At 37.5% G+C, this 20,434-nt stretch overlaps 3 protein-coding genes across 4 annotated transcripts; 2 read left to right on the forward strand and 1 right to left on the reverse strand.

The window, feature by feature from the left end:
- The first annotated feature begins 416 nt into the window (after positions 1 to 416).
- Positions 417 to 5,382, forward strand: cptp (ceramide-1-phosphate transfer protein). Its single transcript, XM_063464035.1, has 2 exons — positions 417 to 759; positions 2,402 to 5,382. The coding sequence occupies exons 1-2, from the start codon at positions 635 to 637 to the stop codon at positions 2,922 to 2,924; spliced, it is 648 nt and encodes a 215-aa protein (XP_063320105.1). The 5' UTR covers positions 417 to 634; the 3' UTR covers positions 2,925 to 5,382.
- A 1,234-nt stretch (positions 5,383 to 6,616) lies between these two features.
- On the forward strand, positions 6,617 to 7,411 carry ubxn10 (UBX domain protein 10). The gene has a single exon (XM_063463048.2). The coding sequence runs from the start codon at positions 6,617 to 6,619 to the stop codon at positions 7,262 to 7,264; it is 648 nt and encodes a 215-aa protein (XP_063319118.1). The 3' UTR covers positions 7,265 to 7,411.
- Positions 7,412 to 8,807: 1,396 nt separating this feature from the next.
- ddx19a (DEAD-box helicase 19a) lies at positions 8,808 to 19,012 on the reverse strand. Of its 2 annotated transcripts, XM_063464259.1 has the most exons (11): positions 18,956 to 19,012; positions 18,749 to 18,812; positions 18,450 to 18,642; positions 18,272 to 18,364; positions 15,619 to 15,721; positions 15,393 to 15,507; positions 15,122 to 15,299; positions 13,087 to 13,324; positions 11,524 to 11,686; positions 8,973 to 9,164; positions 8,808 to 8,886 (listed from the first exon to the last, which is right to left on the reverse strand). In XM_063464259.1, exons 1-11 carry the CDS (start codon positions 19,010 to 19,012, stop codon positions 8,825 to 8,827), a joined length of 1,458 nt encoding a protein of 485 aa, XP_063320329.1. In that variant the 3' UTR covers positions 8,808 to 8,824. The 2 variants fall into 2 exon arrangements, with proteins under 2 accessions (XP_063320329.1, XP_063320330.1); XM_063464260.1 differs by lacking the exons at positions 18,450 to 18,642; positions 18,749 to 18,812; positions 18,956 to 19,012 and adding an exon at positions 18,175 to 18,179 and having other exon boundaries at positions 15,619 to 15,743; positions 18,272 to 18,348.
- Between the last annotated feature and the right edge of the window lie 1,422 nt (positions 19,013 to 20,434).

Consider the following 20,434-nt stretch of genomic DNA (forward strand, 5'->3'; position numbering starts at 1 on the left):
AGTGATATTTAAAGTCCTCTCATCCTGCCTTGCCGCTTCTTACTCTTTGCTTACTTATTATGCTTCACTGCCTACACACCAGCTACCATTTCAAGTGACATTTCAGGTAGCAATTCACCTGTCTGGAGCTCTTTTTTGACCTAATTTCAGCACTGCCTACAGGGATTTCAGGTGCATTCATTTATAAAAGTTCATTTCTGGCATACAAAGGCTATGCTGTTTGTCACTTTTTATTTTTCACACATCAGTAACGTTTATGCAACAAAACTATTTGTTTATGTGCGGCGGGATCATGGTTTGGGTCATAATAACTTATTTCAACAAGTCCAAGAAGCAATCAAGGTACAAATTTCCCTCGCTTTTATTTTGAAGATAAAGTCGCCAATTTAGAGCCTGCGCAGTAGAACCGGATAAGAACAGATAGGATCTGTCACTTCACGGTGTCGAGAAAAAGAAATGCGTAATTTTCCTTTCAATTTTAACTTTTCTTGTAGGTGACGAGTTAACTTCTTGATCGTTTACCACAGGGCTTACATTTTTACCCAGTTCCGGTTTGTTTGTAGCCCCGAAATACATTTTTTTCATTCATTTTTTACGTGCCTGTTTGTGTCATTTGCACTTCCTGGTAGAAACCATGGCAGGCTCAGAAGACCAGAAGTTCTCCCTCCAGGAGGTCCTAGACACTTTTAAGTTGTGTCTGTCGGAAAATAAAGAAGTCTATCTAGAACAGTACGTCGCTGGATGGCGTGGGCTTGTAAAGTAAGTGATTTGGGGGTCCAAATATTCTCTCTGTGTTCTTACATCAGTGTAGAAGTAAAGTAAGGCGAGCAGATCACAGCAAGGTAAATGTAGGACAGAGTGTTTACTGTGAGCTAAGATCAAATCTTGACATTTATATGTGATCTAGCTGACTGTTCTTCTTTAAAAAAAAAAATCTATCTATCTATCTATCTATCTCGTATGTTTAATGAATAAATATAAGTGTCACCTTCATGCCATGAAAACTTTCCAGGTTACAGACCCTCAAAGAACATACGGGTGGGCTAAAATTTGCTGCTTTTTAATTGGTTATTTTATGAGTTCTTGCAGCTTCATAATTACAGGAGATATCCACAGGTTTGAAAAACACATTAAAGCTCTGTTCAAAAACAAATAAATTGTATAACCTGAAATCAAATCCCCCTTTTGTTCAATTCTGTTTTCTGCATCCAACTTTGTGCCTCAGTATCATGTCTCCTTTCCCTCAGCCCTAACTGCTTGCACCAGATGGCTGCCCCTGACTGAGCCTAGTTCTCCCTTTTAACAGGTTTCTTCCTGTTAAAAGGAAATGTTCTTTCCCACTGTTGCCAAAATGCTTGTTAATAGGGGGTTGTCTGATTGTTGGGGTTTCTCTGTATTATTGTAGGGTTACTGTACTTTATAGTGTTAAGCACTTTAAGGCAAATTTTTTTGTGATTTAAATAAATAAAATTGGACTGTATTGAAAGTTATATTGTAGTTTCAATTCTTTACCTACAGACTGATCCCAGGATCATATTCCTGGTAATAGTGTGCCTTCTTGGCTAGGTCTCTGTGGAAAAAGAGATTTTATTCTCAGTGGACTTTCTGGTTTTAAAAAAATCAATACAATGTGATGACAGAGGCAGGCCGACAATACAAAGTATTTGCAAAACTGGTAATGCTAGCATGAGTGTTCCCTTTTTAAAGCTCCATGTTTTTCTTATATAAGAGCAATTAAAGGATCCAATAGAAAAAAAGAAACAAATACCAGAGCTGTATAGTGAGAGTTTTGTTGCATTCAAAAGGCAAACAAACAGTTTTGTTTGTCAAAGGGTCAAAATATTCATAAAATTCATTTAATATTTGTTAATTAAGGTAACACAAACTCATTGCCTTTACTATACATCAATCGATTGTGCTTACGTGCCCTGCCAGGCCCTTTTAAAGGCCTACTCTGAACCACAAAAATCCTGAATGTCACACAGCAACAAACTGTGTGACTTTCAGGGCTGTTTGATTATAAGGGTTAGTTAGTTAGTTAGGTTCACTGAAATCCAACTAACTTAAAATTCAACTGACTAAAACACACAACAGCTTGACGGAGGGTATAGTTTGGACTCTTTTCAATTTTAGGAGCAAAAAATAAAAGTAAAGGAATCTTTCATAAATGTTGCATTTTTATTGTAAAAAGTATGTAAATATTTTGCAGCAGGAACAGCATAAAAGGGAAAGAGTTGAGCTTCAGCTCTGGTCTGTGAGTGAATTCTTGGAATTTCTCATGTGAACTGAACTGATTATAATTTGCAGACATTTAGAATTTACTGATTATACTCTCAGCTGTAATAGTAGACCAAAAGGACACCCAGGTGTTAACTGAGTGTGTTTTTACTCCTTGTAATAGGTTTCTGAACAGCTTGGGAAGCGTCTTTGGCTTCATTTCTAAGGATGCTGTCAGCAAGATCCAGATCCTTGTGAATTATATGAAGGGTGAGAACGCTTCTCACTATGCTACTGTGCAGTCGATGGTAAAATACGAACTGGACAATAATCTTGTGGATGTGAACAAGAAAGGAAGCCACCCAGAGTCTGGCTGTCGCACTCTGCTGAGGCTCCACCGCGCTCTGAGGTGGCTGGAGCTCTTCCTGGATCGCCTGCGCACCAGCACAGAAGACAGTAAAACATCTGCCCTGTGTGCAGAGGCCTACAACGAGTCCCTCGCCCAGCACCATCCGTGGATGATCCGTACGGCTGCGGGCATGGCGTTCCTCGTGCTTCCTGGTCGCCAAACCTTTTTCGAAGTAATGAATGTTGGCCCGCCTGAGCAGGTTGTGGCCAAGCTGGGGGAGGCCCTACCTCTCATCTCTGAGGTGTACCAGATCACAGAGGACCTATATGCTCAACATAACTTGCTTGATTTACCTTAGAAGCAAGAAGTGCTAATATCTAACGCGTCATACTTTATATAATTAAATATTTGTAACTTGTCCTTGATGAAAGGCTGCTGAACAAGATGCTTCTGCTGCTTGGATTGTGTCATAACTAGCTGTAATACCACTAAGATTAATTTTGAAACTACTGTATACATGTTTTAACATAACATTCTGTACATTTTCCTCCACATAATGGACCTTTGAATGTATTTTTATTAACTAATCTTTTGCTTTTAAATCAACAGTTCCCAGTCTAGGGCCAGAGATCATTTACAGTATATTAATTAATATTAATATATTGTTTGTAGTTAACTGAAATTTTGAAGATTTTACATTTTTAGACAGAAATATATAATTTAAAAAGCTGCACCTTTTAAACTTTTGAACATCCACCCATCAATCTTTCTGAATAAATGAGCCCAGCCATCTCTCAAAGGTTAAACATGTAGGATAAGATTCTGTTGGTTTAATTCTTATAATATTTAACAGAATAAAATCCTTCTTCCAAAATAATCAATCTTAAATAATAAAAATCAGTTTATTTATTTTTTAAATCCTAAAGGACTTTTTGACTTGGTTTTGTAATTTAGTTTAAAATTGCAATTAGATATTTATATTTGAAAAAGAAACTGATCCTGAATTTACCTTAAATCCCTTTGTTAGAAAAAAACTCTAAGTAAAGCTGTTGGAGAAACAGTCTTAGACAATAAATTAATAAAAGTTTAAATTTAAAAGAGTTTTTAGACAGAATTTCAATTTTCAATTCTCTCCCAACAGTCAAGATTTAGAAAACAACACGGTAAAATAACTGCTTCTATTAAAGCATAAATGATGATACTGATACAAACAATACAAAACAATGTCTTTTTCTTCATTTCTAAAAGGTTTTTGATACAGTTTACAATGCCACCTTAATAAATAGACTACACAACACTACTTTACCTGGGAATGCTGTAAGTTGGTTTTTAAGTTACTTGTAAGCTAACACATTGTGTCGCTTTGCCTGGTCTGCCCTCACTTGTCTCCTATTATTCAAGGAGTTCCCCAGGGCTCCATATTAGGACCACTATATATAACTTTTCCATTAATTTAATGCTGCGTTCTGTTTTTATTCAGTCATCTATTGTTATAAATTATTTACTGTTGTCATTCACTGTTCAACTCCTTCAGTAGTACAGACCCTGGAATTTCTGCACTCATTCTTTGATGTTCCCATTTGATGTGGGAACAACTTCAAAAACATAATTAAGTTTGTGCTACATGCAGACAATTCCCAATTCATGTTCTTCTCAGATGACCAAAAGCTCATCTTAAAACTTGCATCTTTGTTTATTTCGTTACTTATGTTTGTATTTGTTGCAATCTGCACTGCCGTCTTGGCCTGGTCTCTCTTAACAAAGGTGTTTTAACCTCAGTAACACTATTTACCTTAAATTAAAAAAAAATAATGAAAATCTGAATTAATGAAATAAAAGGAAATATTGATCTGCTTGAAGTTATCAAATTTCAGATGGAGGATGTTCAAATTACATAGTTTTCCGTTGTGGTCATGTTTGGGAATAGCTGCTTTGGATTGTTTTGTTGTTGTTGTTTTTTAAATTAATTTAAAAATATGAAGGGAACTACAGTGGGTCCCTGAAGTCTTGGGCTCCTGTTTAAAGCTGTTGTTTTTGCAACAACATTTATTCAAAGGAAATAAACCAAGTTTGCATTTTGGATTTGAGCTTTCAGCATTTAGAAGTAATGAAGAAACAATGAAATGACAAATTAATTAGAAGTTAACAAATGTTTGGCTCTCAGATATGAAAACAGGCTGAAGAGATTTAATATCTTAAGAGGATTAACACAAAAGTTATTTGCTGGCATGATGATGATATTTTGTTAATGCTTAAAAGACCAAACATTTAATTGGGGAAACATGACACAAAGTAATAATGAATAATAGTGAGGTATACCAATTATGAAAATTGTATGGAATAAAGTAAACTGTTACGTCAGTTTTTAAGCTGCCATGCAGTATTTAATCCAGTGTTAAAATGCTGAACCTTCTGTTGCTGGTAACCATTATTAATGACCTTTCTATTTAGATATATTACAACATATTCCATAAATATGGGTTGATGATATATTATAAATGCAAATGGACGAACAGACTTAATTGGGAAACAGCATGTTGCAAATCATTGATTAAAAAGGTTTAACTCTGTACATTGTTGTTTTCCATAAATTCATATCACTTCGGTGTTTTACTACACATCTGATTTAGGTTTTTTCTTGTTAAATTAATGAAGATTTGTATTTTGTTACATGCAAATGTTTATTTATGTCTACATGAACAAATGTTTTGCATTATGAATTGATTTATGATTAATGTACAAATATTATGATAGAATATTGCATTGTATTTGGAACAAGCATGTTCTGTATTCTGTGTTATTATTCACTCAAACATGTAATAAACATTGCAGGTGAAAAAAGAAAGATGTTCCCTTTTGGCTGTGAAGGATGTACTTAAGGTTTCTTATTTAGTGAATTAAACTTTGTCATGTGATTTTTTTTTGTTTTTAGAAAATAAGTCATTGTAAGTGCAGCCATCTCACTGTCCTTAAACACTGTCTTCTTGTAATCACACATCTTTGCTTTTGTGATCCCACAAAATCCCCACTGCTCTGTGTGAGAAAATAATAATTTGCTACAAATATTTTCCAAAGTCCAGTAGTAGAAAGGACTAAACATCGCTGTAGTGTTTGATGAAGGTGACAGAAATGAACACATAGCATTACTATGAGATTAAATACTCACCGGCCACTTGGTTGGGTACACCTGTTCAGCTACACATTAATGCAAATGTTTACTCAACCAATCACATGGCAGCAACTAAATGCATTTAGGCATATAGACAAGATGATCAGCTATAATTCAATCTGAGCATCAGAATGGGGACGAAAGGTGATTTAAGTGACTTTGAATATGGCATGATTGTTGGTGCCATATGGGTTGATCTGAGTATTACAGAAACTGCTGATCTGCTGGGATTTTCCCACAGCACAGAGAATGGTCTGGAAAAGAGAAAAAAATTCAGTAAACAGCAGTTCCCTGGGCGAAAAGGCCTTGTTGATGCCAAACGAGCTATACAGAAGAGCACAAAATACTCCAAGCCTTAAAGCAGATGGGCTACAGCAGTAGAAATTTGACCAAAGTGATTAAGGCTAAGGATATTTTTTCTACATTTTATTTTAGGTAGTTTTGTGAGAACACAATATTGTTTCAGTTAGTTTTGGTTTTGATTATAATGAACACTTTTTCAAACCTAATATTAGCTTTTAGCTAACTAAACAATAAAATAAGCTTGCCACCTTCTGTTTGCATTAATGTATGAAGCTGCAGTTGCATGTTTCCAACAGCAGGGGACTCCCACTCTCCAATCACAAGTCGTCAAGGCAACCAGAGTGTCATGGCAACGTTGCTGACGCTTGAGAAGGGACCCAAACTGGGAAGTAAAGCGCACAAACGCTAATTTAACTTGTTGACCAGCTACGGAAGCGTACATTTACACGTTTAACCAGTGCGATAGTTTTTAAAAGCTGTGCTCATAGCCTTTAGACCAATATAAACTTTCTTTACTCCTTTTTGTAAAGCACTTACGCCGAAACACAGCTGGAAATCTTCAAAGCAGCGGATCTTCGATGCATCTAACAAGGCCAAAATCCTCTAAGGGGCGAAGCAGACCTGCTGTAGACAGCTCACTGTATCCAGGGGAGGCGAACAGCATCCACAGGGAGCCGGGGTCTCCTGAGTTCCGCAGGCCGGACAGAAACCTCCGCTCCCGGTCTCAGCCCGTCATGTTGCAAGCTAACCACCTGAGCCAAGAGGAAGTTTTGCACATGCTGCAGCGTACTCCTGCTGCTCCGCCACAGTCCTTAAACAAGTACAAAGTCCTTCCGTCAATAGAGAAGAGAAGGCAGTCAGAGGTGAGCCTGCACAAAGACGTGTCCAAACTTAACCTAGCAAATGATGGTGACGGTGTGACCAAGATCTGCAGCCCCAGTGATTCAACGGCAGAAGCTGGCAGTGGCAGTTTGCTTCTTGCTGTAAGAGCTCCATGCGGAAGGAGGTTTCAGCAGCCCTTTGACCCCACACACACTCTGCTAACAGTGAAAGCCAGTGCAGAGGCCAGGTTTGGAACCAGGTATGAAGATGCTTGCGTTGAGACCATGGAGGTGCCACGCAGGACCTTTACAGACCTGCGTATGACTCTGGCACAGTGTGCCATTCCTAACAGATCCGTGCTTTGCATCTCTCAGAAAACTGACAGTATGGGGGGACAGGAGTAATATGTGTTTTTTGGGGTCTGTAATTGTGCATTTTGTAGCTTCACTTGGATATCTGAACTTCACTGTGCAAAGTTTAAAAGGCTTCTTTCACACCAATCTGTAGCCTCTATGATTTTTAATGCCAAACTTCGTCCAATATGCACCTTACTCAAGTAAAATTAAGCTTCTCGTGCTCAGGATCTGTCTGTGTAGGAGAAGAGATGTTTTTTCTGCATTGTGTGTTCATGAACCTGCACGGAGTTGTGATTCTCAGAGTACTTTGAGATTATATACATTTCAGGATGTATAAATAAATGTTTCATAACTCTGGAAGCTCAATAAGCAAATGGGGTTATATATTTGGAAAAAAAATATTCACAACTATGTTGATTCTCAAAAATGATTTAGGTGGTCTTTACGCATGTAAAAGCTCAGTTTTGCAATCTACATTTAATAACTTTTAGTATAGCTCCTTCCAACTTGTTTTCCCGAAGTGTTCATTAAAACCAACTTATCATAATCAAGTTTTATTATTAAATGAAGGAAAGTAATCTTTCGAGTCATTTGATTAAATTTAAATTAATAAAATGTATCCTTTTTCAGGCAGTTCATGGCATGGGCAAGCAAGTATAACATCTTCCAAAAAAAAAGTTTAATGACAAATTAAAATGGTAGAAGTTTTACATTCATGTCTGCAGTATGTACCGTTTATATTTAGAGTTCAGGGTGCCTCACATCCCACTGAATGATATTTACTAGTTTAATTGCTTCAGTAAGATTTTGCAAGCTGGAATTGTACAGCCTGCTCCTGAAGGCATCATCAAAACCTTATTACTCAGGTGTCCTCATTAAAATGTAAGCTATTAGAACTACGCCAAGGAACTTGGAGTTTTTCACCCGAGAACTTTTGAATCCATTTAAGTTGCTTGTGTGTTTGACTTCACAGAAATGGTAGTCAACACCAAAGTGAGTCAATTAGTCTGCTTAACTGAAAATACAGTTTTAAATTTTAAGTAAAATTATGCTCAAATGTGTTTCAACAAACTCATAATACCATTTGTGCCAACTCTGGAAATTTTATTGAAACAATCACACAGTAAAGTTAAAGGGAAAAAAAAGCTATCAGGTCTCTCCCTCTGTCTCTCTTTTTATTAACTTATTTTTTAAACTTTAAGTCATCTTCTCAGCAGGCTTTAACAAGATTTTTTTTTAAATCCACAAAAAAACTCAGCAACATCCTCACGTGAAATTATGACTCCCGCTACAGTAAGACAGGCATTTTAAACTTTTAAAATGCTTTAAGCCACTCAAGGATAATTGATCAAACTCAAGTCATGCAAACATCTATACTAACTACATTAATATTTCACTGCACAAATAAATTAAAGAACACTGCAATCCAACACTCCTGTATGCTTTAAGGTGACGTCAGTAAACAAAGGCAAACAAAATCAAAGTGAAAACTTTCCGTTTTGCACAGTTAACACACGCATGCATCTGTAAACAATAAAAGTGCAAACAATAAATCCTTGGGGGGGGGAGTCATTAACATTTTAGGCAACATGTCTGGTTGTTGCAACTTCAGCTTATCAGGTTCTCCATTTCCTCCAGATTGGAGGTGTCAAGTTTGATGATTTTCCTGTCTGTAGGTGAAAGGAAAAAAAGAGGACGCGTCATTAGGATCTGGATTCTCTCAGTTGTATCAAGCTCGAGTAAAAATGGAACATACCGAAATGCATCTCAATCTTTTTTATAATATCCATGCTGTGCTGGCTGTCCACCATATTAACGGCAAATCCACGTCGGCCAAAACGGCCGGTACGGCCAATGCGGTGAAGGTATGTCTCATTGTCAGCATTCCCGTCCAGATCAACTGGGAGGTCAAAGTTCACCACCAAAGACACCTGTTCCACATCAATACCTGCAATCCATGTAAGCAAAATAGCGAGTGCTGATTAGGGCTGTTCGATATAGAGATATATATCGGATGACGATATAAAAACATCTATCGTTTCATTTTACGCTATCGTTTATTTTGTGACACCACAAAACAAACTGTTTACGGCAATATTTTTTCATTGTTTTGATGGTCACTGTAGTGGCTATATTAATTTCTTAAAGTTCTCTCTTTCGCTTATTTTTATATAACCACACTACAGACGGACAAGCACCTGTTTTTATGCGTTGTCGTTAGTAACAACGACGGTAAAACCATCGCGTGTCTGCTTGTTTATTTTCCACATAAACCTTTCACAATAAAGCTCAAGATCCTGTTGAGACTTTTCAAAAAAAACCTGAATCACATGAAAGAGTATGCAGAGTATTTACGGATGAGAAGCAAAAAAGAGCAGTCAGGTGCTAAAAAATAAACCTTATACTCAAACGTTAGAACAGGCTTTTCCCTGCAGCACGCTGTGTAATAAATACTCACAAAGAAAATGGCGGCCGTTACAACTTATGTCTAAAAATGCATCCTTTAATGCATCGGTTAAAACACTCGATTCCAGGTACACGACGCCCAGCTGGAAACACTTCACGCAAGTCGAGCTGCCCGAGATTCACAGAATTTACAGAAAATGTTAAATCTTTGTGATTTATATCGTTATTGGGATGATAGATGTCTTATATCAGGATATGAGATTTTGGTCATATCGCACAGCCCTAGTGCTGATGGACAATGACTTCAGGGATCAACAGTGGTTAAAGTGATCTACACTGGCTCACTGATAAAGAAAGTTTTTTAGACAATTTCCCCACTGATGGATTAAATAATAAACATTTTAATAAACTGAATCTGCCTCACTTTAAAATAGAAGTGTCCACCTCTAGCTCTACATTAATGGGTGTACACTTACCACTAGTGCTGGGCGATATGACGATATATATCGTGTGGACGATAGAAAAGTGTCTATCGTGCCATTTGTCTTCTATCGTTTCTAACCCTAATTTTATAAATTATTACATAAAATATATCATTAACCCTTTACAACCGATCGGAGCAGGCACACTCCGTTTTGCCTAACTATTTTTAAATCCCTGTAGAACTGGAACCACGTAAGGTAGCGCAATAATTGTTTTTGCATATGAAACCGTAGGAGTTGTACTTACATCTTATTCCATTAGCTTGCCCTAGGTCACGGTTTCCTTCCACATATAGCTTTGCAAAAATTGCATAAAAAGCACTTCCAGCAACAAAAACATAATATTCCAAACTTGCAGCAACAAAAACATAATATTCCAGAAACACGCTTTGCCGATCCGATCAGCTGTTCATAGCACTTCCTACGTTGGAATATAAGTCAGCGCGAACTATCGCATGTCCGCCATTACCCGTTCGAAACCGGAAGTGACGTCGTTTTCGCGGAAAATTTTGTTTTTTACCTTCAAAGCCTATGTTGGTGTTTTTAAAAGTCATGTATGACTTTATGCTTTTCTGTATCGTTTCTGGGATGCTTAGAAGTCAAATTACACTGTTGGAAATAGTTTATTTTGATGCACATGTTTTTTTTTTTTTGCAAATTTGCATTATAATATTTATTTTAATTTTTCCTGTAGTATATAAAAATTATTGTATCTCAAACATAAAACTATGACGACACTCAAAATAAATTTCTTGTGGTTGGAAACTATTTTGTGCAACTTTTTTGTATTTACAGTTTTGAGTGATAAGCCTCTTAAATTTCTCTAACTAGAAATATATGTAAAAAACAAAAAAAAAAAAACATACATATTATTAAAATTTGGGCTATAACGGTTGTATTGATGTATGGCAACTTGAAATGCTCCTACAAATGGCACTACAGCATGTAAAGATAAGCTCTGGTGGACTTGGTTCTATGGTTGGTCTTAAAGGGTTAAATAGCCTGTGGCAAATATATTAGTGTTGGTTCTCACTATACATACGCTTAACTTTATGCAAGAGAAAATAAAGTATAAAAAAAATGATATTTTTCGCAAAGAAACTCCGTCTTGTGGTTTTGCGACATGGTGCTGCTTTACGTGCACCCGGATTTGCGACATACTTTACGGTAACTCAAAACAAAGACTGCACCCTCTTCACTCGCTGTTTACAGACTGCATACTTTCCAGATGACCACAGGTCAGGTGGTATATCGTGATATATATCGTTATCGTGATATAAAATAATTCATATCGTGATAAATATTTTTTCCATATCGCCCAGCACTACTTACCACCATTGGTATCAATCATTGGCAATCACACTGACATTCCCTCCCAGAATGAGTTTATTTTAAACTCTCACTTAATAGCCTTCCTACCTCTTGAGCACACATTCGTGGTCACAAGCACTTTCTCTTTGCCGCTCCTGAAGCGTTCAATGACAGCAGCTCGCTGCTCCACTGTCATTTCACCACTTAGCAATGCCACCTGATGGCCCTCTTTGGTCAGACTTTCTGTCAGCCAGGCAGCCATCTTCCGGGTCTAAAGAAAGAGGGTAAGAAAAGAAGTTCTAGCCACTCATACTTACAATTTAGACACTAGGGTTTTGGGGTTTTTTTGTTTTTTTGTTGGGGGGGGGTTGATGAACAGTGCTGACCAAAAGTGTTGTGCTTGTGTCACATTTCTCCCCTCAATTTTAATAGCACTCTAGTTATCACACAGTCATACTTACTTTCTACATCTCATTCACTGACATATACCAACTCAACAGGTCATTTTTAACACAGACAAGCAGGGAGAGAGGCAGGTGGGTCCTCTACATACCATTTTCCTACACCCTGCCTGGTGCCAGGTTTGGCTGGATCTGGGGACAGGTTGACTGAATCCCGGGATCACTGTTAGATCCTGGGATCACTGTTGGCTTTTCTAAAAAGCATGTTTGCAGTCTAGTGCATTAACACCTTTATCACAACTCTATACAGTGTTAATTTTGCTTTTAATAACTAATGATAGGGTTAAGTAAGGTGTGTGACTGCTCTGATTGATAGGTATCCTGACAGACGGAGCTGTAGCAGTTCAATGTTTGCTAGGTCTGCTGATGTGACATTTAGCTTGTGTTTGTGCCATCTGTATCTTTTAGCATTTTTAATGGATTACCTAATTAACATTATGGCTTCTATCACTCAATATTTCTGTTCACTCTCAGTTCATATACCACAGAACCAGTTAATTTCACAATCATCTCATTTATTTAACTTTTTTTAAATTTATATTTTGACAACCCTAGTCTGTAAGTATTCTTGTCACTTGTCGGCTGTATCGCACAGACTAATGAGCATCAGAATCCACATAAATGATAAATGTGACCATGAACACAAGGATGAAGACCCATTAAGTGCAAGTTTAATTAGATTATGGCCAGTCCTGTAGGAGGAGAAGCAATTCATGTGAACTGTGAACAGAAGGACACCTCACCATGGCATAAGCTCATCGCTCCTTCAGCCAGATGAGTTAAAACTGATCAGTTATTAAGTGAAAAGGTCACACGAGTCTGCTTTATCTAAGCTCCAGCTTCCTACCTAGAGCTACAAGCAGCCACAGCCTGAAAAAAAGGATATTTCCTCTGTCAACAAAAACACAGTGTCTCGCAGCCAAACAAACTCGTTAACTGAAATCCAATCACAGCGTGGTCAGGAATAAATAACATTTCTTATTACGAGTTTTAATTGGGGGCTCATCATGCACTATTGCTCTACTACTACTGGTCTATTCAGCTACACTTTATCTGTAGATTAAAATTTAGGATACTAACTTACTGACATAAAACCCTTCCTTTTGTGAGCTCTCTCCTCCTCACGAGTTACAGTGCTTTCAGTGACAAATTAAAACCATTAAATCATAAAGAAGTTTTTGTTAAGCATCTTTAAAAACAACTGACTTACCCTGCAAAAGATCATGGCCTGTGCAATGGTAAGGGCCCCGTACAGATTGCAGAGTGCCGTGAACTTGTCCTCCTTCTCTTTGCAGTTCACATAGAACTGTTTGATGGTATCCAGCGTCTCCTCCTCACGCTTCAGCCGGATTATATTAGGTTCAGGAACAATTTGCTCTGCAAACCTCCACACAGAGTCCTCAAACGTTGCAGAGAAAAATAGCATCTGACAGTTCATCGGCAGCTGTCTGCATAAGTGTGGAGACAAAGTGTGACAACAGAAACTTGTTTAAAGAAACAACAAAGAATGTTAAGTCATTAAGTTTCTCTTTTCAGTTTTTTGTTGTTTTGTTGTGTGTACGTTGGTAGATTGGGACAGAGGAATGTTAATGTAGCTTTTGATATAACTGAAGAACAAGTGTTCCCTGTAGTACATTTTTACATTAAAAGAAACATAAGGTTCCTGAAATAAACCAGACTGATCTTAGTGGAAAGCAGAGCAGCAAGTTGAAGCCAGTGCTGCAGGCCTCAAAACTGTGCAAACTATTAAATGTAATACAGAGATGGCATGTGTGAATAAAATATATTAATCAACAAAGAAAAGGCTAATGATGACAGCAGTAAAAAATATATAAATAAAATGACGCAGTTGTAGTTCATGGTGGAGCTGCAGCCTCTCCTCTCTCACTCACAAAAACACAGGCAGCAAATCTGAGTCCAGTGACAGTTATTTGTTGTGTGCTGTCTTTAAGAGTTCCTTCCTGTGAGACCAAAGTCTCCATGTTGCTTGGCTCACATATAAAAATGTTATCTTGCCCTTTTTGCTGTGAATCATACTTTATATATGTATACAAGCATGCATGTATATATTATTATCAATTTCCACTTTGATGGGCCACCTGCTTAACAAGTTTAAATATGAAGCAATCTTTTCACTGAGACTCAAGCAAAGAATGCTGTTTAAGAAAAAGTTAAAATGAAAGGATTGTATGCAGATATAAATATAGCAGATATCATGTTAACTTGGCTGCCAGCTTACATCATCTCTGCTCGCTCTTTAATGGGTTTTAAATGATGTGAAGTACTCTCCATGACCCCTTTTAAACTCATCCCTGCATGCTTCAGGTTATCACACAGACACAGAGGAGGGAAAACTGCTGTCAGCTCTCGCAAAGCATTTTGTGACATCTGCCAGATTTAAAGACTGTGTTTATCTGCACACAAGGGTTTTTATTCTAATTTGTTCTTTATTAGCTTTGTCGCTGCAAGAAGGAAATCAAAGGTGTATGGGAGGAGGTGAAAAGACTCCTCTACTCACACAGGTGGTTTAATAAACAATACTTATTTACAGATGTTCTCATTGTGATTTTAGGAACAAGCACTGATGCTGTAGACTAGAACAATATTTCTTCTGGTCCACCTTCATTCATTATCTTGGTAATAATGCTGGCTCTTTGCTGACTGCCATGTGTGTTTAAGAGGAGAAGCTTCAAATACACCAGAATCATCTTCATTGTCCCTGTGTTATGAAACTTTGTTGAGAAAAGCACAAGTTGCCTAAGCTGAATCCTTTTTCCCACATCTCTCTCCCACATGTAACATCCACGTGCATGTATATTTAGGTACAAATGTGAGTGGAACGCCTGCACTGTGGCATCAACCAGTACTGTCTTCTTGCTGTGTTTTCAACACCAACAACACGTTCTGTAGTTCAGAGGTACATCTTTTATTTTAAAAACTGGCAACTGAATAACTTGTCAGTGAAGATTTGTGCCACTTTGGCGGAAGTAAAGTTACTGGCCACAATGAGCCAGAAGCAGGCTAATCAACTTGCCTGATGTGCTTTTGTTGGTTATGCTGAACCTACTATGACTGATAAAATGAACTATGACATTATAGATTATGGTACCAATTATGGTAACATACTTCATACTACATATGAAGTAATTAAAAACCTGTGCTGTACGGCATGTTTACCAGCCAGTGTTTGTTATTGTAAAACTCTGGAAATAAAAATATGAACATAAAGACCGAAAGGAGTGCACCTGTGGATTCGAATGCTCTGGTCCCGGTGACCCTGGGTGGCGATCATCACATCAGCCTCATCCAGCACAAACATAGTGATCTTTTTGGGGTCAATGAGCTTGTACTTGGTGCACCAGTCGTGGACTGTGCCCGGTGTACCAATGACAATCTGCTGTTGCAACTTGGCTCCTCGCTCCACTGAACACAATGCAGAGAGTCATGCAGTGAACACAGACTGGTGACTAGAAATCTTTTCTTCAGAAGAGAGTACAATTACTATCACATTCTTACTTCTATTTCCCCGAATGGCATATGCCAGCTTCACATCTGGACAAAATTTCCCCATTTGCTCAATGACTTGACCGGTCTGCAATGCGAGCTCGTACGTCGGTGCAATGCAAAGGCACTAAAAGAAACATTTTTTGACCTAGTGAATACATTTCAGGGTCTGATAAAAGGATACCAGCTGTCTCAAGAGATTGAAAATGCTGTGATACTCTGAGGATGTTCTGCTTACCTGAGTCCACTTATTGTCAGGGTTTACATGGCTGAGCATGGCCAGAGAAAATGCAGCAGTTTTACCTGTGCCAGACTGCGACTGCGCAATCAGATTCTGAGGTCTGAAAGCAGAAAAAAGTAGACCTGAAGAAATGAATAAATCACAGAAAAACCTGATGTGCTGAAGCTTTGAAAGGTTTTTTTTAAAATTTTGACTGCTTAGATTTTTTTTTTTTTTTTTTAAATCATTACAACAGGACAAAAGTCCATTAAAGAAAAAATAATCACAAACTAAAGTTTTATTACGTAAAAAACATAACCCCATATCCTCAAGCCTCACCTCCTGAAGCCAGGGTTCCAACACACAAAAATGTGCATAAACATGTTTATTTATTCCCACCATTGTTTCAATTATTTGTTGTCAGCAGATTAGACTTGTGACCCTTTCATCTCGTAACAGCTGACAACAAGCTGACTAAACAACAACAAGCTGTTATAGGCTTACAAAATTATGCCTGCTAATGTTGGGCTTGAGTGTCCTGTAATTCACCATTTCCTTCTGATAAACAGTTGTATTACATTTTCACATCTTATGGGAGATTATTCGCCAAGTGTCCCAGTCCAACAGCGCTGAATTCGTCAACATCAGCTAACAGCATTTGTCAGAGGCAAAAAAGCAGCGCTGTCACAATACTAGAATTTCAAAGGCTCCTAACATCAGAACCAACAACCACCTTTATATATAAATAAAGTAAAAACAGTATAAAAGACTAATAAGGGCAGAAGAGTATGTATGTCCAGTTGACTAGTCACATACAATTATGGTAGCAGGTATAAATTTTGGGGCATTGTACACTATATGCAAAAAAGAAAATTAATGGTTGTTCTTTTATAGATAATTGTGAAGCTTTTATGCAGCCATGACACTAAACAAGTATTTTATTCTTTCTTTCTCGACTCGGTCATTTAATTTTCCATGATTTGCTGGTTTGGAAGTCTTAAAAATAGAAGCAAACTTGGGGGTGAATTGTCAAGCTGTGCCCTTAATGACTTTTTGCATCTGTATGAGCTTCTCAAAGGCACAGATCATCGTTTTGGAACCTCAGCTTCTCTTACATGTTGAGTTCCAGATGTTTCAATCAGAGCTAAGGTTTAGTCTCCCAAAGGCAGCAGAAGTAGATCCAGCCTGTTATTTACTCCATCTGCTCTTGTTTTTAAGAAACATTTTAAACAGTTGTCTTCCATGAATTGTGGCAACAGTGAAAGATATTTGGATCATGTACTTTGTTTTTTTCATGGCCAACTGTATGTATGCATTTTGCTGGACTGTCTGTACAGCATTTGTTAATTTAAGGTTCCTATATGTAAGGATCTGTTAAAGAGTAATTAAATATTTAAATATTAATAAAATAGTGTAACTTTTTGGCATAAGGCACCATTATAAATGAACACAAGTGTGACATCCACACACATCTTTAAGATGAAAAAAGGCAAATGTTTAACATTTTTCTGAAATAAATAACTTAACATTGCTGTTAAATAAATCTCTTAGAATATTTATCAAGTTAACTGTTTTGGCACAAATTCAAAAGGAGTGAATATGAACTCACAGCTGTGCCAGCACAGTGGGCAGCTAGCCAACTAGAATTACCCAGCATGTCTTTTGGTGGTGTAATTTTGTAAGTGAGCAATTATCAGTATTAAAAATAGGTAATGTTTAGTAGTAATGTAGTAATTTATTTATTTCATATGATTAGAAAAGTGAGAGAAAAGTACATTTAACACAGGACCCCAAAGGAACCGTTTCTCAGCACTACTAGTGGTCAATAATGCAAAATACACAATAATGTAAACCACTTGAAAAACCACAGTGCATGTTTTTTCTGGGCACTGGAAATTATGACTGTACGCCCTTAACACCATTTGTTGAGATGACAGCAAAGAGATGTCCATTAAAGTGCCATTATTATGAACCTGATAATTTACTGAGAAAAAAAAACTACTATAAAATTTTAAAAGAGCACGCTACTGTAACATTTACGAAGTTAAAACAGACAGATACTTGGGATTCTCCCCTCAAACAACTTAACTGTTTTCAGTCAATAAATCAAACAAAGTTCTCCCTTCGCTACTAAAACCGATGACTAAAAATCTGACTTATTATAGTGTTGCATTTTCTAACTAGTAGTCATTTCCCTTTTCCATTCATTTTCTTCCGCTTATCAGGGTCATGGCAGGGCTGGAGCCTATTCAAGCTACCACTGGGCGAGAGGCAGGGTACACCCTGGACAGGTTACCAATATGAGGCAGGGTTAAAACAGCATTAGTCCCATTTTCATTTTGTTTTTAACTGAATTTGTCATTTTTCACACCGTCTTTGCTCATTTCAGTTTAGTTTTTATTGTTTTGATGTTCGGATACTTGTCAGAGGCAAGATCTAAGAGGTTCAGAATAGCAAATACAATAAAACAACACTTTGAGAAGGCAGCTTACTCATTATCACTCACGACCTCATATAATTAACAAGCATCTCCACCAGAGCCTCACCAAGCCCAACAAATTGGACAAAACAAACAAACACTAAAATTAAATGGAATTCCCTTGTATGTTTGAACTTCATGTAAATCAACAAATACAAATTTGAAACGTAGTTTTTTTATAAACGGACTTACGGCTGTGCCAACATCATAGGCAAAGCGTTTTCCTGGATCCTTGATGGTCTGTTAAAGCCCATATTGTACACCCCCTTCAGCAACTCAGGCTTCCTATTAAAAAGCCAGAAGAAGGTAATTTTATAAAGGTAACACACAAAGCGAACGAGCATGATGGAAGTTTTCATTGCAGACTCACAGTCTCAGCTCCTCAAAGGTCTTCACCGAGTACAGTGGAGAGTTGGGGTCCGCCTGCAGGACCTCCACCTGGTTTCTGTTCCTCACCAGTGAGCGGCGGATTAGTTTGTTCAGCAGAGACTGCTCGGCCAGGTTGACTCGCTCCTCTCCCTCTCCCCAGCCTCCATTTTCGGCCTTCACGGGCATGATATTGCCTACACAGGTGGCAATACCAGCAACAACCATGACAGCACAATCATAAGTTACCAGTTAATTTAGTTAGCTGTTATTTTAAGGAGGAAAAACGAATAGTTAAGTTACCGTTTATGTCTCCTATCACGTTGCGTGGACCACGAACTCCACTGACTTTTTTGGAAAAGTCAAGCTGGTGAAAAAAAACAAAATATGTTTGAAATTTTTTTGGCGCAAATAACGCAGCAGTGACAGCGAAGTCAGCGTTAAGCTAGCTAGTTAGCCCGCGTTTTGACCCGACAGTTTGGAAGCTGTTGGGTCACCTTTAAAAGTTACCTGTAAGGATGTAGCCTCCTGAACATCCACTGCAGCTGCCCAAGAGTTTTTGGACATTTTCAGGCAGTTTTTGTGTAGTTTTTTTTCGAGACGAGCAACCTTTTTTCTTTTTGTGCAAAAGTTTGATGTCAGCATGAGCGATGTGCGTGAGCGCGCCGCTGTCCCGACCTGAACCAACCGCAACCTGCTGCTGGACCACGCGTGTCGCATTCACAAGCGTTGGAAATATTGACTATATTAAAACTTCAGCCCACAGACGCAACTAATCAAAGCAAAAACAAGCTGAGAAGTGGTGCTTTTGCAGCGTCTTTTCGTTTTGAAGCCAATTCTTTGACGTTTCTTTAGGTGAAATGTGTGAGAGAGCTTTTAATGAAGTTCCATCCACAGATAGTTTATAATGTGATAAATATTTCTAGTAACTGCGCCATTTTCATTTTTCTTTTTGTGTGATACAAGAAAGCAATATTTTCCACACGTTTGGAGAAACATTTCGTTTGTTTGTTTTGAACTTTTAACGCTTAAATACAAGCGAAGACACATTTACGCACTTTCTGAGTGATACATGAATGCACCACAATGAACTTACTGACACACCCTTCATAGTAGACGCAACCAATTACTGCGCATCCAAAGGTATTTTAAATTTTATCACTTAAACTGCTAAATGCAAAAATACAGCACTTTATAACGTAAACGTGTGTTTACATACGTAATGTTTTAGTGCTAGTTTACTAAATGCGACTATTTTAATGTAAATTAACATTCATTATTTTCAAGCTAAGGTTTGTGTTAAAGTTTAAAAATAGATGGCAACGCACTATTTTCCATCATGACATTAATAATACTAGTATTATTATTTTTTTATTTCAACCTTAATACCTTAAATTTAATTAAGATTGTTTTTTTCACAGACTATGACATATTTTCTAAAGATCCTTGTTAAATTAATGTTAATAGAATCCGTATAGGCTATTAAGGGCACTTCAAGCCACTTAAATTTACATGTTTATATTAAAGGGGTTTTTTTTTCCACACAGAAACGACCGTAAAGCGAGTCTGCAGTTACCAATTATATGCACTTTGATTTACAAATTACTTATGTTTTTGATAAATTGATTTTTCATGAGCCCTACTACAGACTGGCAACCTGTACAGGGTGTACCCCATCACTTGTCCTATGGCAGCTGGGATAGGCTCCCAGGGACTTCCATTCAGCCCCAGTGGATGAATGGAAGAGGGTGAATGAATGGATGGATGATTTCTCAAGCGTCTTCAAAAAGTTTAGAAACCACAGAGAAAGTTGTAGCACAAGACCAAAAAATTCCTGTGCCACAACTTTTAAGCTGAAATTAAGGCATTTTGTTTTTTATTTCTGCTTAATAAACAGCGAATTAATGCTTTCATCTTTCTGTCGATTGACAAATTCACTTATCACTTACACTCTAATACACAGCAGCTAAATTTGGCAGCTGCTTGTGG

The sequence above is a fragment of the Pelmatolapia mariae genome, linkage group LG20, assembly GCF_036321145.2.
Source record: "Pelmatolapia mariae isolate MD_Pm_ZW linkage group LG20, Pm_UMD_F_2, whole genome shotgun sequence".
Taxonomy (NCBI): domain Eukaryota; kingdom Metazoa; phylum Chordata; class Actinopteri; order Cichliformes; family Cichlidae; genus Pelmatolapia; species Pelmatolapia mariae.